Raw genomic sequence first — 17,479 nt, forward strand, 5'->3', positions numbered from 1 at the left:
ACCCGAAAAGGTCCCACAAGTTCATCTTTGATAATACCAGCCCATACCAGTACCCCACCTCCACCTTGCTGGCGTCTGAGTCGGAGTGGAGCTCTCTGCCCTTTACTGATCCAGCCTCTGGCCCATTCATCTGGCCCATCAAGAGTCACTCTCATTTCATCAGTTCATAAAACCTTTGAAAAATCAGTCTTAAGATATTTCTTCGCCCATTCTTGACGTTTTATCTTATGTTTCTTGTTCAAAGGTGGTCGTTTTTCAGCCTTCCTTACCTTGACCATGTCCCTGAGTATTGCACACCTTGTGCTTTTTGATACTCCAGTAACGTTGCAGCTCTGATATATGGCAAAACTTGTGGCGAATGGCATCTTGGCAGCTTCACGCTTGATTTTCCTCAATTCATGGGCAGTTATTTTGCGCCTTTTTTGGCCAACACGCTTCTTGCGACCCTGTTGGCTATTTGCCATGAAACGCTTGATTGTTCGGTGATCATGCTTCAAAAGTTTGGAAATTTCAAGATTGCTGCATCCCTCTGCAAGACATCTCACAATTTTGGACTTTTCAGAGCCCGTCAAATCTCTCTTCTGACCCATTTTGCCAAAGGAAAGGAAGTTGCCTAATAATTAAGCACATGTTATATAGAGTGTTGATGTCATTAGTCAACACCCCTCCTCATTACAGAGTTGCACATCACCAGATTTACTTAATTGGTAGTTGGCTCTCAGGTCTATGCAGCTTGGAGTAGGACAACATGTATAAAAAGTATCAAAGTGATCAAAATACTCATTTGCCTAATAATTCTGCACGCGGTGTATGACTGCGATGTCGGTTATTCAGATCAGTGAAGAGTATCAGTTTGGCCATTTTGATGTGGCTTTTATGCCTGCTTGAACCAGCCCAGAGTGAACTGAATTTAATGAGATGAGGGGCATTCCTATCTGTGTGTTGGCAGAGTGAGTTCAGTGGCTTAAGCTAATTGAATCCTTTGTACACACCACATACTTATACAGAGCAGTAAAAAATGGCTGCTTGCTTACTTTGATGCCAGCTTTTATGCCTAGTGCCCAATTGGGACAGTTTAGAGTGAAATTAATTTGATCCTTGTTCGGTGTTCTGCCTTGATTTTATCAGACCAAAGTTACTCAATTCTTTGACAACGCCAGTTACTTAATCAAATCAGTGAAAGGGGTCGTCTGTCCACTTTGATGAAAGCTTTTATGCCCAGAACTCATTTAGGATGGCATGGTGTGAAATTTTGATGCCTTGCATTCCTTTCCGTGTGTTGGCAGTGTGATATCAGTGGCTTAAAGTCATTTAACCCTTTAAATAAAAGTTTGGGCTTATTCAGATGTCAGTTTTTTACATATTAGTTTTGTTCATGATTTTCAACGCTAGACCATGAACCTATTATAGTTTATGGGGCTGTTCACATGTCTGTTTTTTTGCAGACTGAGTGGTCCACTGTGAGATATCCTTTTTTTTATTAGAGTCATGGCTCAAAGTTGCCTTATGCAAGTTTAGGGGTGAGTGTGAAACGAATACAACACTAGGATGCCATGCGTGTGCTGTCTGGTTTTCACTGACTGTTTGACACTAGAAGATTGAGAAACCTAAGTTGTTTTTTCTTGCAGATGAGAAAAACTGATGACACTCTGATTGTAAAAATGTCAGAGTTCAAAAGCAAATGCAATCCTATTAATTAATAAAAATGACGCAGTGACTAAACACTGGTGAAAATCTGACCCAAAACACAGATGAACAATGGTCTATTTTTTTGCATATAAGAAAAACTGATGAAGCTCTGATGGTAAAATCTGATCAAAACACTGATGAAAATCAGATCCAAAACACTGATGAAAATCAGATCCAAAACACTGATGAAAATTGGGTCCAAAACACTGATGAAAATCGGATCCAAAACACTGATGAAAATCTGATCAAATCACTGATGAAAATCAGATCCAAAACACTGATGAAAATCGGATCCAAAACACTGATGAAAATCTGATCAAATCACTGATGAAAATCGGATCCAAAACACTGATGAAAATCGGATCCAAAACACTGATGAAAATCGGATCCAAAACACTGATGAAAATCTGATCAAATCACTGATGAAAATCAGATCCAAAACACTGATGAAAATCGGATCCAAAACACTGATGAAAATCGGATCTAAAACACTGATGAAAATCGGATCCAAAACACTGATGAAAATCGGATCCAAAACACTGATGAAAATCTGATCCAAAACACTGATGAAAATCGGATCCAAAACACTGATGAAAATCTGATCAAATCACTGATGAAAATCGGATCCAAAACACTGATGAAAATCGGATCCAAAACACTGATGAAAATCGGATCCAAAACACTGATGAAAATCTGATCAAATCACTGATGAAAATCAGATCCAAAACACTGATGAAAATCGGATCCAAAACACTGATGAAAATCTGATCAAATCACTGATGAAAATCGGATCCAAAACACTGATGAAAATCGGATCCAAAACACTGATGAAAATCGGATCCAAAACACTGATGAAAATCTGATCAAATCACTGATGAAAATCAGATCCAAAACACTGATGAAAATCGGATCCAAAACACTGATGAAAATCGGATCTAAAACACTGATGAAAATCGGATCTGAAACACTGATAAAAATCTGACCATTTTGTGCAATAGAAAAATCCCGGACTTTTGATTGAGGTCTTAGCTGTCATGCAGAAGTCTGTGGATTTTGGTCGGATCACGCACTGCAATGCATCCGCCTATAGCGTGACAGCCTGATAGATATATAAGAAGATGTCATGCTCCGGTCAGGAGACCCGCACCAGTCCGTGCATTGCAGTCCATTATCTGATGTCTGCATGTGCCCTTACTTATGTAAATCAATGAAAATTGTTGTACTGCCACATTTGATGCCACCTTTTATGCCCAGATCCTATTTGGACCTGTCTGATAATAATTGCATTTAATGAGGGGAATCTCTGTGAGTGCTGGCAGTGTAAGATATGCCATGCAAAGTCATTTATCCATTTAAAAACAGCAGTGTTGTTCTGCCCAGTTTGATGACAGCTTTATGCCCAGAATCCCTCTGGAGCAGCCAGTTGGTAGTGTAACCCTTTACATAACCCCCTGGGGTGCCAGGGTCGTGGCTCCTGTGTGCACCTCACTGCACTGCCCTTTATGATGACGATGATGCCAGGCTTTGCCAGTATAAGGGCAGCAGCGCCAGAGATGAAAGCTCTGCTGCAATCAGGAAAGTGCTGAATAAAGCGAGTGCCGCCCGAATACGAGGCACCTCCAGCCGTCACCACCCGCCAGCCAGGCTGCTCCTCCTCCCGCCACTCGCAGGCTGTGCTCAGGTTACAGAGCTGCTATGGAGCTGCAGAGGGGGTGAGGGACAGGTCACCAGCCGGCAGCACAATGAAGCACATGCCCTGCTGATCTGCCATGAAGTTAGGGGCTGGCACGGAGGAGGTGAGGGGCTGCTTGGTGCCTCTATGAAGTGGCCCATGTGAGGACTCAGTGCCAGTCACCACAGCACCATTTCCCTGCCTGGCTTGTGCCCCCTCCGGCTGCTCTAGATGCTCCTCGGGGCTTCCTGGCTGTGCACCTCTAAGGGACCACAGAAGCCATCGAAGGGGGAAGAGGAGGAGAGGAGACGGGAGCGGGGCGGCAGGAGAGAAGGGGCAGACATGGACGAGTCGTCGCTGCTGGATCTGCTGGAGTGCTCGGTGTGCCTGGAGAGGCTGGACACCAGTGCCCGGGTGCTGCCGTGCCAGCACACCTTCTGCCGCCGCTGCCTGCAGAGCATTGTCAGCTCCAGGAACGAGCTGCGCTGCCCGGAGTGCCGCATCCTGGTGGAGTGCGGGGTGGACGATCTACCGGCCAATATCCTGCTGGTCCGGCTGCTGGATGGCATCCGCCAGAGACCCCGCAATAGCCCCACGGGGAGCCCCACTGCCGGCGGCCACCACTGTGCTGGCAGCAACAACAGCAACAACCACAGCCCAGGATGTGCTGCCACCGGAGGCACCCCGGGGACTCACCCACACAGCCCAAGCCTGAGGGACCTGGCTGCTGCCAGCCAAAATGCCCTCCTGCTAGCCAAGGTATGTGCCAGTGGCTCACGTGTTCCTGATTTATGTGCTTTGTGTAGCAGCTGAGCGCAGGCTGTGCCACCTTCATACTGCTGGTGCCATGTGAGCGATCTGGTGTCCGACAACTGTGCCCATCTGTGCCAGTCTGCAGATTCATGTATCACCAGGGGAGTACAGCTGGGGGCATAAGCCGAGGCAGGGGGGTCTACACATGCCATTCACTACTACTCTTCCATGTGGAATCAGGAGCACTATGGTGCTGTGCCATCCCCCTGCTGTGAATGGTACACATCCCTGGACCATGGTATGACTTATTGATTAGGGGGATGTGGCTACCATATTCTGGATCACTACCAGTCCCAGCATGCCAGTGGTGGCATATCATCCTGAGATGTAGGATGCCCAGGCTTGTCCCCTCTGGTGGCACTGGGCAGAGCTGACCACATGTATGGCCAAGTATGCAGCCCTCTGACCACCCATCTGTGGCTGGCATGCACATCGCCCGGCTAGCAATCCAGTATAAATGATTTACCATGCAATTATTCCTCATTACATCACCGCCTGATTAACCCTGTCCTGCCCGGGAGACTGCTATGTCTTACAGTTACGCACAGGGCTGAAGTAATGGCTATCCTGTGTTCTGCAGACCAGGCGCTGGCTTCTGCTTGGGCAGTGATATTCTGTATGTGATTTATGTTTCCTTGTTATATCACATAGTCCCATGGACGGACATGCTGCTATGGAAATGAGGAGGCTTGTAAGAGCCAAGGTGGTTGTTGTTGGGGGCTGTATCCAGAGCTCGTTGTCTGCTAGAGTACGAGGCCCCTAGCAGCCCCTATAGTTTCCTTGGGCAGGGAATAGGGATATATCTCCTTACTTATCTGATCATCGTCCCCTATAATATGCCAATAAAGTTTCACGTAACATCTTTATGGGAACTGTCACCATCCTGATGCCTGGATTGTCAGGCACAGCAGCTGACACTGGAGGTGTTTCCTATAAGAGCAAGCAGCTGTTATTACTGAGAACATGGGCACCGTTATACAATGGGCTCCTGATAAAGGGGGGATGTAAGGGACAGGGCGAGCCTTCCAACGTGTGTTAGAAGTATGGGGTCTCTTGTAAACTCAGTATCTGAGCAGGGGCCACAGGTAAGGGGCCACGACCAGCTCCAAAGCCACTTCTGTCACAGACACATAAAGGGGTGCATTGTGATCAGCTATGGGACTCATAGGTCCTGCTATTCTGTATTCCTCTGCCCCGGTATGGACTGCCATGCCTTATGCCACCTATGCAGAGCTTCCCCTTTAAGGGAATCATATGCTGAGGAGGTTGATGTGATAGAAACATCTACTAGCTCAACCCCTGCGTCTGACTGGCCAGCGTTAAAGGGGTCTGCAATGGTGACTGGTGGCCTATAACTGCAGATCTGAAGGATGTTAATAATGACTTATGCAATGAACGCTTAGCCACCGCTTTTAGTTGCTGTTTTTTTTTTTTGTCTCCCAAATATTTTAAACTATTTTGCCATATTTGCACATACCTAAAGGCAGCCATATGCTTTCAATAGCAGTTGGCCAACAGCTGTTCTTCTTGACCCACCATACTTACGCATGCTTACTTGGGTGAGCATACGTGTATTCTTAGTGCGGATAAAGGGAATCTGTCACCAGATTTTTGCTATGTAATCTGAGAACAGAATAATGTAGAGACAGAGACCCTGATTCAAATGATGTATCACTTACTGAGCTGCTTGCTATCATTTTAATAAAATACCTGTTTTATTTGCCGCATATCTACTTGATATCCAAATGTTGAGATCTGTATAACCCTGCCCCATCACTGATTGGCAGCCTTCTGCCCATGTAGAGTGTACACATAAAGCAGCCAATCAGAGGTGGTGGCGACTATACAGAGCCCATGAATATGGAGGACTACCTAGCAGCAGGTTTACTAGTCCTCTAGTGATAATCTCCTGCTGATAAAATACTGATTTTATCCAAACTACACTAAGCAGCCCAGTGACACATCGCTGGAATCAGGGTTTTGTCTCTACATTATGCTGCTCTCAGATTAAGTGGCAAATACCTGGTGACAGATTCCCTTTAAAAGCCTGTTTACACAGACTTCCTTTCCATAAGTTATCTGTTGCTTTTGATGGGCAGAATAGCCTTTAGCGTGTAGTTTTGATATAGATAGTTAGACATTTTTGGAGCCCAAAACTAGGATGGATCCAAAAGTAGCACTGGTACATACGTTTTTTCATCTTTTAGTTTGCTTCATTTATGGATCATTTTTGAGGACCTATTTCAAATGAACCTTTAATTTTAAATATGTTTAAAGAAATGAAGTTTTTGCTTGGCCGGTCTTCAGGCTACCCAGTAATACCAGCCAATATTCCATTCATCATAGCGTTGCAAAGACTTGTACCTTCCCCCGAGCATGCACCCTGGGAAGTGCTCAGCCGTACTGTGTTTGGAAATTTGGAAAAGTTTAGAATAAAAGTTATACTGGAACCTCGGCCATTGTGAATCACTTTTAATACATACAAAACAAATAGAATGTTAACTTTGTATAGAATTTAGACCACCCTTTTGACCCCCTATATCTACTGTATACAATTATTTGATCGCTGGTGACAATACCGATTTTATAACTTCATTACAACAATCAATGATGTAACTTGAAGCTCATGAGACCGCAATGCAAAATCTCAAACAGGACCTCCGCCTTTAATATTGTTCTTTTTACATGTGTCAATGGGACCATTTGTGCCCCACTTGGCTCCAAGGGCCAGGTGCAACTTCAAGCCCTGTACCCACTATTGTTATGCCCCTAAGAACAATGCTAGAATGGTCTTATATTTATATAATGATCAATACTATAATGATAATATATTATATCCATATAATGATAATATATTATATCCATATTTAGGAGCATACCGCCATCTGATAACTGTTTCATAGTGACTCCAGCTCTCTTACGCCTTCTTGTTAGTGGAATGCCCTACAACTTAAAGGGCTTGTCCTTTTACTTAGGAAAGGGTAAAACTATTAGATTCCTTTAGGTTTGACTTCTGGTATCGCCACAGCCCATTCAACCAGCTAATGTCATGGGTGTGTCAGATGTAATAGACAGTCGCTTTGGATCTAGCTGTAGAAGGTCACTGCGCTTGGCATTGCAGACACCTTCTTAATCCTTCTTCCTTTAAGACCCAGCGGCGACATCCCTCCTACCGCTGATTAACACACCCTTGCATGGGAGTTAAAAACCCTCAGTTTGCTCCAGGCAATCGCTGGTGATACTTCTATGTTCTTTTGTGCATGCTTGGAGCACTAGCTGTTGGCTGGTTTCTTCTCTGGTGCCCTTGTAGGACAGTTGGCGTTATTCCTCTGGTGTCTGCTCAAGCTAAGTTAATCCACTTTGTTTGTCTACCTTGTTGTCTTTAGTTTGTAGTGGGGCCTGACCAGTGCTCCCCTCTCCCCCTACCTATCTAGGGCCAAGCTCTAGGGATATACAGGGTTTAGGGTCCTACTCGGTGATTGGTGTGGAACCAATATAGGGATGGTAGGGTAGGCAGGGTGTTATTAGATCTGCCTAGGGGTCTCCACTCCCCCTCTTCCCTTCGTGTTGCACTTAGTCTTTCCCACACCTTGCGTGACAGCTAATCGGGGAGATGCTGGGAGTTGGACATTGATGGCTTTCTTCTGTGCATAATAATGGTAGAAGGAGCTTTAAGAACATTGGCCCAACTAGACATGGTGCTAATCAGCAGACAGAACGTATGATCAAAACACTCCTTCATCATGTGATTGGATCGGTTATGCCGGCATAAATATAATCGTTATTGGCTGCACTTTACAGGGGAGGTGCTGCCTATAACACGCAAGGTGCATGGAACAGAACAATTGTATTAACAGTCATTCTGTCCCCATATACTTTGTGTCGGCCAATGTCATTGAATGCCAAATGATTTGTAAATAGTCGATTAAAGCTCATTTTTGCCCCATACAATTATGCACTAATTTGATCTTGGGTATAAATATATATTTTCCTAAACTGAGTGTAAATCCAGGTAACAGCAGTTGTGTAGTACCTGGAGCCAGGCCATGCACCTGAGCGGATGCAGTAAAATATGTCAGAACACCCAGGGCTTGGATGCTTTGTCCCTACAGCTGTCTGTTCTTTACTACATTTCAGATTTAATGAGGAATATATTATGTGTACAGTGTAATCCCATGCCAGCAATACTAAAGACACCAAGATATATTATACTGTATATAATAATGGTGACCTGAAGAAGTCAACAGTTATACTGAGAATTGTACAAATATGGTACATTAATGTTGCTTTATGTGATTGGTTGTGTATTAATATAAAAGAAATAGACACAATATACGTTGTCTGGAATATTATGTATCTCACTATATCCAACAGTTACCATGCTGCTATGCCACGTGGCACAAGTGGAAAGGGCACCATGTAGTCTCTCTCTTTGTATCAGTTCGGGAAGAACACTGCCCTGATACCCCAATATCATTTCTAAACTTTTTAAAGGCCAGCATTTTCCAATCTCGTGTATCTTCTGTCCTATTGGAATATCTATAATTAATGCCGGATGACTGTGTATAGTGAACCTCGCAGAATTTGCATTACTGTGCTGTTGCCTGATCTTCTCCATATCACTGTTAAAGGGAACCTGTCAGCAGGTTTTTGCTATTTAATCTGAGTGTAGCATATTATAGAGCAAGAGAGCCTGATTCCAGGGATGTGTCACTTATTAGGCTGTGTGCTGTAGTTTCAATACAATCAGTGTTTTATTAGCAGGCGATTATCACTGCCTGACTAGGTCTCATGTGCAGGCCAGTCCAGCTAATCAGTGTAACCCCGCCCCCACCAATGATTGGCAGCTTGCTGACAGTGTATAGTATACAGAGGAAGCTGACAATCAGGGGTGTGGGCTTGTTATACACAAAGCGGCATTCTGACCACTGCTACATTTTATAACAGAGAAAACAGGTATTAGATCAAAACTACACCAAGCAGCCCAGTAAGTGACACATCGCTGGAATCAGGGTCTCTGCCTCTATATATTGCTGCTCTCAGATTACATAGCAAAACTGCTGACAGATTCCCTTTAAATAAGCAGCCTCCGTGCAGGAAAGGTAAGATACGAGGACACATTTTAGTTTGCAGGTAATGGATTGTATATGTCATTTTCTTTTTTCTGTCTTTTGATTGATTCGGAGTATTCTTACGAAGTTTTAAAACCTGTGTTGTCGAATAATCTAATGAAAAACATCCACAACCATTGAGTCATAGAATGAATATCCTGATAGCCTGGTACCGGATCACATTACCGCAAGAAGAGCCAGAGTTCTCGCTAAAAGGCCAATGCAGATCATTCATCAACTATTTCTTCGTATGCTGCCAGACCGGGCAAACTCTCCAGGCTACTACAGATGATTGGAGCTCAGCATTTTCCTAAGAGGAAATTGAGTCTGAGTAGACAATCCCCTTTGGAAAATATTCTTAAAGATCTAGGTCACTTTGAAGCCTTTCATCGTCCCGAGGATGGCGGTGCTATCGTCCTTTTGCTGCTCAGAAGGTTAATGCTTAATATACGTATGTCAGAAGGATATAGGGTTAGCAGAGCTATTGTAATTAGTGAGCGGGTATGGCACTGATTCTCTGCATATGCATTTAGCTTTCTGACACATACATGTGCTTATCCGTATTGGTATATCCCATCAATCAGTATAATATGTCCCACAATCACAGGCGCTATAGCAAAGCGGAAATGTTATTTTGCTGCTAAATTGAAGAGAAGATGTCTTATCAGGTGAAGAATGTGGAGGATCATATCTGCTTATCCACATATGTGTAATTGTCTTCACATATAGAATTTGTGGATATTCCTGTTTTCCTTACAGGGGTTGTCCTGCCCAAATCCATAAGTCTGCAGTCACTCTGTGTGTCACTCTGTGTCACTCTGTGTGTCACTCTGTGTGTCACTCTGTGTGACTGCAGACTTATGAATCCCCCCAGTGCACGCACTGTGATTGGATCGGAGGGTATGTATGAGTTATACATACTCCCGGCCAGTGGGCGTGGCCTTGTTCCCAGACTCTTGTATGGAGATGAGGCCGCGCTGTCTAGTTGGCCACGCCCACTGGATGGCCGCATCACTAGGCGTCAGTACGAGTGTATGGAGTGAGGCCACGCCCACTAGACGGGCCCTGGCCGGGAGTATGTATAACTCATACATACCCTCCGGTCCAGGGTCAGAAACCAGCAAATCCCCGCAGCGTACAGAGCGTGCACTGGGGGGATTCATGAGTCTGCAGTTAAAACCACTTTAAAGGAGAAATTGTTAGTTACTGCTCTGATGTAGGATTGTCCATTGTCCACTTGTTTTTTGTTTTGTTTCTTAGTGGCCTATAGTTAAATGATGAAGTTGCTCTGCCAGTTGTCTTCATGAAAAATGACCTACTATTTTGTGTCTACAGCTCCAATACACACCGGTGTGTCTCCATGGTAATAGACAACAAATAAACCCTGCATGTTCTAAATACTTTAGTGCTATTTCCTTTCAATTTCAATCTTCTTTCCAAGGGAAAAGTGGACATGTGGTATACTTCACCATAGGGGCTCGTGCAGATGGCCGTATTTTCAGTCCGAGTGCAATCTGACAAAACATCTGATCGAATTGGGACCAATGTTATTCTATGGGGCCTTGTACATGTCCGATTTTTTTCCTCGGTACGAGGAAAGAAATTGTTGCATGCTCAAGTTTGATCCAATAGTCGCATCGCACTCAGCCATGCAATTCAATGAGTGTGTGGAAAACATCGGACTGCTCTTGGATGACAGCTGAGTGCAGTCTGATTTCCCCAGACTGACAGAATGGAGAAGATGGAGACATTTTTTTCTCCATGTTCTCCTCATCTGAGTGAATCGGATTACACTATGATCATACTCAAATCAGAGTGTGATTAGCATAATCGGCCGATTCTCTCGGGTGATAGAATATATGCTCGTCTGGATGTTACCTGGAGCATGGTATGATGTGGAGAGTGGCATTACCTAGCTGATCTAGTAATACGCTGACTTTTAGTAAATGGAAATGAGTACCTTGCTTACTGTAATGTTGGTTTGCGTTATTGATCAGGGTGGTTACTAAATTGTCAAAGTGTCATTGAAGATATAGATTGCCCTAAGTTCAAGACTAGAATTCTCCTTATGTAAAATACACACTGGTAAAATCAATAGCGTCTGGCATTGAAGGGGAAGTCTGGACAACTTACAAGTGCATTCATGCTGTTCATTATTAGAAGTCATTTAAGCCGCTGTTGTCCCAGTTTTTCCATGGAGTGGGCTGCTTTCTCACACAAAGGACTAGTTGCAGGTGACTCCTACTGATTTAAATGGAGCTTATCCCTTTAGTTTTTCCCTATTAATACTTATTTTAAATTGAGTGCTAATTGTTATGTATTTTGTGCACTTTGTAAAGCGGCATCCAGACCAATGACTGTGCAAACCGGTGTGTCATGTGCTAGCTCCAGCTGTAAAGCTGATGGTGATAATTCCTTGCATGGAAGGATTTTTTTGGAGGAAATTACAATCCAGCCCATTATCAACTTTAAGATTGCCTTTACAGGCTGCAGTTGGTGCTTGTGCCCAGAAAAGGGAATGGCCCTGCTGTTCTACAAACTGTCTATTACCGAAATTGTTCCATAAACTCTTCCCCGTGTGCCCCATATGGCCGACTCTTGACGCTCCCTCTGTGAGTTGGAACGGGGAGGCCATCTAACGCAATGATCACACATTTTGGACGTACCTGTGGCAAATAGGACGTACATTTTCTGAAGAATCTGCAGTAGAAATCAGAGTTTTCTGCCATTGTGTAAGCAGCTCCGCACATGGATTCGCCCCATTGTCATTCACTGGAGCTAATCTGCTGCTTGTCTGCTGTCAATCACAAAATCCTCAGTGATCATTATTATACACAGAACATGGCATTATAAGCAGTGCCGTATAGGATCTCTACATCCTTAATTTTTCTTATTGCAGGGATAAAAAGAATAAAAATCTAAAACATCAACATTTTGTTACATTTTGTTACAGATGAAGGTTTGCATTTGTCAAGCAGCTATAAAAATATCATTAAATGTGCTTGAAATAGCAAGTAATATAACTAATAGTGATGGGCGAACATGTGCCGCACTTAAAGGGCTTTTCCCATGAACGAAGTTCATTTTAATCAATAGATCTTGGAATAATAATAAGTTCCACAATTGGATGTGATGAAATAAAATGTTCCTGTGCTGAGATAATCTTATAAATGCGCCCCTGCTGTGACCCTACCCTTTCTCAGTGGCAGCCAATGCACAGATAGAAAAGGGTGCTGGCGAATCTATTGAAATGAGCCAGTCCAACAGCCCGCCTCAATTTTTTTTTTCTAGCGGATCCCTTTTTTTTGTTTATGTATAATGCTCTGCATCATTATATGACTTCAAGAAAGACATTAAAGGGAATCTATATGTAGGTTTTTGCAGAGAGAGCGGCATAATATAGGGACAGAGACCATTGTTCCAACGATATATCATCCCTTACAATACTGGTTGCTGCAGTTTTGATAAAATCATTGTTTTTTCTGCTGTAGATCTATCAATTCTTTACAAGTTGAGCTCTGTATAATCCCACCCATAACATTGATTGGCAGCTTTTTGTGTACACTGTGCATAGGCAGACAGCTGTTAATAAGTGGTTGGAAGTGAGGTTACACACAGCAGGAGGACTACATGGCAGGAGACAACTAGTCTTCCTGTGATAATCTCCAGTTGATAAAACACTGATTTTATTGAAACTACAACAAGGAGCCTAATGAGTGATACTGATGACTGGAATCAGGGTCTCTGTCCCTACATCATGCTGTTCTCAGATTACATACCAAAAACCTGATGATAGATTGTTAAACTTTACTCTGTATACCTTTATAGTTTACAGTAATGGACCTAAGGAACAAAAATAATTAACTTCATCATTTGTCTTCTTAAAAGTTTCATTCTAAAATTTTGTTGAGAATAAGACTTTTTGTTTCATATATAAAACATAACAAGTTTTGAATTTGTTTGAACCTATGTAATGTCTTTATGTTTTCGTTTTCAGAATGTATATGTATTAATATGACATAATCAGGCTCCAAATGCATAAAAAAAAGTTAAAAAATATTTGCAGATTTTGTTGAGTTTGTTTTTCGACATCTGTTTCCAATTAGTCATGCCGATGAATGGAGTGTTGGTTTTTCAAACCTTTCCAAGTACTGTCATCCTGGGATATTTTTAATATGTCTGGATTATAGTTTGGCACAATGCTCTTGAAGCATCGCAATGGAATGCATGAGCCATTCTTTATTGGAAAAGCATTGTTTAGCACTGTTTTGTACATTGGCGCTTTTCATTTCTGTAAATGGCTGTTTTTAATCGTTGTGAGTCACTTTAGATATTTACATATCTGTTCAGATTGTAAAGACATATAAGGCAGCCTATACAAATGATGGTTTTTTTTTGCTTTATATTGTTTTGGTCTTCAACCTAAGGTGTCTTGTGCCTCGTGTTGTCTGCTTATGCGGATGGTGAAAGTCATGCCTGTGCTAAAACTCAAGATCTTGCCCTGCTTAGCGGGGATAATTAACACTTGGCAGTTATTAATGCATAACAAGAACTGACAGTAGGATGATAAAGAAGCTGGCTGTGTATCCGATTATGGCTATACGAAGATGCTGGAGAACAAGTCTCCTCTAAAGAGGGCAATTTGATACATAAGTCATGTACTGGAGCATGGAGTTTATACAGTACACCACTGTGAGGTCATGTAACGTAACAAGCTGTTTTTGGTAATAATTACGTTAAAAATCTTCAACCAACGATTGCAGGAAATTTGTGCCAATAGCTGCATATGTGGGAGGCAGAAGACGCATGTATTGTTTCATGTCTCAAGGTCTGGATGATTGGTGATGACCTAAACTCCATTCAGGACTGTCCAATAAATAAAGTAAGAATGAGTTGTGCATCTCGTTCAGACCATGCTTCCAGTCTAGAGAAGAGCAGGTGAAGTCAGACTGCGGAAGCCATCATAAGCAATAGTATAGATAGTACAGTTGTGCTCAAAAGTTTACATTCCTTTCTTGGCCTTGTTTCAGGGAATATGAATGATAACAAAAAACCTTTTTCTCCACTCATGGTTATTGGTTGGGTGAAGCCATTTATTGTCAAACTACTGTGTTTTCTCTTTTTAAATCTTAATGACAATCTTATTATATTTATAGCTTTTTTAGCCCATGTATGGTACAATTACTTGGGTACTGTAATATTGTTATACTTAGTACAATATGTGTGGGTGGTAGAGTTGGTTTGAATCGAATAGAGAAATGGAGAAATCTGCAGCATGATCTGCTTTGGAAAATCTATACCATAGTTATACTTGTCTGTTAGAAGGTGATATTTACCTTTGTTTGGTGTAGTGTCATAAGTGCCCTGATAATTTCTTGTTTTGGGGCTTAAAGGGAGTCTTTCACCAGGTTTTTGCTACCTCATCCGAGCCCAGCATAATGTAGGTGCAAAGACCCTGATTCCAACTATACATCACTTACTGTGCTGTTCGTGGCCATTTTGGTAAAATCCCTATTTTATCTGCTGCAGTTCTCTGAATGCTGAGCTCTGTATAACCCCGTCCACACCACTGATTGGCAGATTTCTACCCATGTACAGTGCACACAAAGCTGCCAATCAGTGGTGGGGGTCGGGGATATACAAAGCTCATGAATATGGAGGACTACCTGGTAGCAGGTTTACTAGTCCTTTAGTGATAATCTCCTGCTGATAAAACACTGATGTTATCAAAACGACACTAAGCAGTAGGTGATACATCGCTGAAATCAGGGACCCTGTCTCTACATTATTCTGCTTTCAGATTAGGTGTGACAGATTCCCTTAAAGATCTTTTAAAAAGCTCCCAGTACCCCTGATAGTAGCCGATATTACGGTACCTCTATGCAATGCGCGTTTTCTATGGGCTGTGAAATCAGTGGTATTTATCATGTGTGTGCAATCTTACCCAACACCTGGCTTGTGTTCTGCTTGCTTATTTTTTGGCAACCCTGGCCCGTACTACATAACTGGTGTATATTTAGCTTGCGTCTGCTACCTAATCCATCACTCGTGTCTCTGGATGATGTTTTTGTTAGATCTTCATCTGTAAACAGCAATCTGTTGTAAAGTTCTTCCTATTACCACAACCCTCAGCAATTTACCAACGTCTAATTGTTACTGTTCATTAAGCAAGCACAGGAAAGCCGTACACTCGTGTATATACACTGTCAGAAAAAGAAAATCTTGGATAGATTTGTATATGCATATACCTTATCCCGGTCAGTCAGTGCTAATAGGATTATGACAATATTTAAATGATTATTTGTCATGATAGATATGCTGAAATATACAGAAATTGTTGTAGACTGTAGCAATTCATTAAAAATTCAATTAAGTATCTCCAGCTCTGCTAATCTCCAATACAGCACATTCATAATTAATTTGCTACTTTGTAAACAAAATTGACCTCTTTTAGACACAATTATGTGCTCGTTGGTCACTGTAATACTTGAAGACTTGTGTAATAGTACTCTCCATCAAATATATGGTGGAGAACAAACAAGTGCTTAAGGATGATCTGTCACCACCATTGACATGTTTGTTCTAGTAAATACTTGTTTTCCCCAGGAACATATTATTTTTATATCTGATATTTGTTGTTCCTCTGTTATTTCTCATGGAAACATATGAATAAATTGACAATTGGGAGTTGCGATGCTCCTTGTCATTGTAAGCATTGGACAGTGGCAGAGAGTATAGGGTTATGTCCCCAACTGGTCTGCCATGGCAAGTTCTTCCAGCTACGACTTGTCGGCAGAGTTTACGAGACATACACATTTCACTTCTCAGAATTTCACTACTGTTCCCAACATATACAAACCCACACTTGCTGATACCCCCATGCTGTGCCTGTTGCTGTCGCTTTTGTCCTTACTACTACTAGAGATGAGCGAACCCGAACGAACCCGAACTGTAAAGTTCGGGGTTCATGTCCAGTGCTGAACTCTGAATACAGGCTACTCCTGGAAGTCCGTTTTACAATTCAGGAGTGAGAGAGTTTCCAGCTCCAAAGTTGTTTAGGTCACCAATGATTTATATAGGGTTTGGGTTCAGGTTCTAGTTTGGGTACAGTGTTGGTACCCGAACCGAACTTTGGACTCAAGTTCGGTCGAACACGATGAAACTGAACTTCCATAGGTCCACTGATTCGTAATTACTGCTCATACTGTGACACCTGTTTGTGCCCCACATAGTAATAATGCCCCCTTTGTACCCTTTAAATGGTAAAACTGCTAACTAGAATATAATAATGGAGCTTTATTTTTTTTCATCCCATCTGTGCCCTAGAAAGTAATCACATAGTAATGGCAACAAGAAATGTTGGTGGTGAAGCAGGAGCGGAGTCCCTGCTCTGTACATTGATTTCCTGGCGGTGGGCTTCAGGAAAATGGCCGTCGGAGGCATGCGCAGATTTCGATCTCAGCTAAATGCTTCACTGCTGACATTTTCTTGAAGCCCAGGTCCTGCAGCCTCACACCGTTGGGACACCCCCTTCTTCCCAGCCAGGGCCCGCAGCATCGACTCACTCCTGCTGCCGCCCTGTGACCCCGCTCCACTGTCGCTGCCCCCCCCTCCCCGGTAAGCTACATTCGGACCATAAGACGCACCCCCATTTTCCTCCCAGATTTTGGGGGGAAAAGTGCGTCTTATAGTCTGAAAAATATGGTATTTATTTACAATTTAAAATGATTAGGAACTGCAAATAAAAACCACATTACCCAGCAAACAATAAAGAAAAAACTCAAACACAAGCTCCATATAAGTGGAAATGCGCTTGGAACGTGCAAAATTCTGAAATGAAGGTGTAGAGATCTGAGGTTGTGGGTTGTAAGTAATCACCTAGGCAGGTTAACAATGCAGCAATATTTTATTAATCACCTCCATGGTAATGCAGCAGTTCCAAGTAAATGGCCAAAATACAGTTCTCTCAGTCCTTAAGTTCTCAACCTGGGATCAGTAGTTCCACTGGATTTGTATCAGGTGATACCCACTGTCTCCCAACTTTTGGTATCTCCAGCCAGTATACTTTGTAGCCACAGTCCATGATCCTCCAGACGACAGATAAAACGATGAAAGCACAGATATCCAGTAGCAGCAGTCCTTCAATAAAGTTTAAATCCAAATGACATATCCACAACTGAAGCACGTTTATCCA

General features: G+C 42.6%; 1 protein-coding gene across 2 annotated transcripts in view; it reads left to right on the top strand.

The window, feature by feature from the left end:
* The first annotated feature begins 3,221 nt into the window (after positions 1-3,221).
* Positions 3,222-17,479, top strand: part of SH3RF3 (SH3 domain containing ring finger 3) — a 661,819-nt gene continuing 647,561 nt past the window's right edge. Inside the window, exon 1 of one of the 2 annotated variants that reach the window (XM_073664834.1) lies at positions 3,222-4,120. In XM_073664834.1, the coding sequence (XP_073520935.1) occupies positions 3,593-4,120 (528 nt within the window). In that variant the 5' untranslated portion in view covers positions 3,222-3,592. The remainder of the gene's footprint in view (positions 4,121-17,479) is intronic. The other variant, XM_073664836.1, reaches the window with a different exon arrangement.

Source organism: Phyllobates terribilis, unplaced genomic scaffold (assembly GCF_046119375.1).
Source record: "Phyllobates terribilis strain yellow unplaced genomic scaffold, ASM4611937v1 Scaffold_2__4_contigs__length_985480577, whole genome shotgun sequence".
NCBI classification, from domain to species: Eukaryota; Metazoa; Chordata; class Amphibia; order Anura; family Dendrobatidae; genus Phyllobates; species Phyllobates terribilis.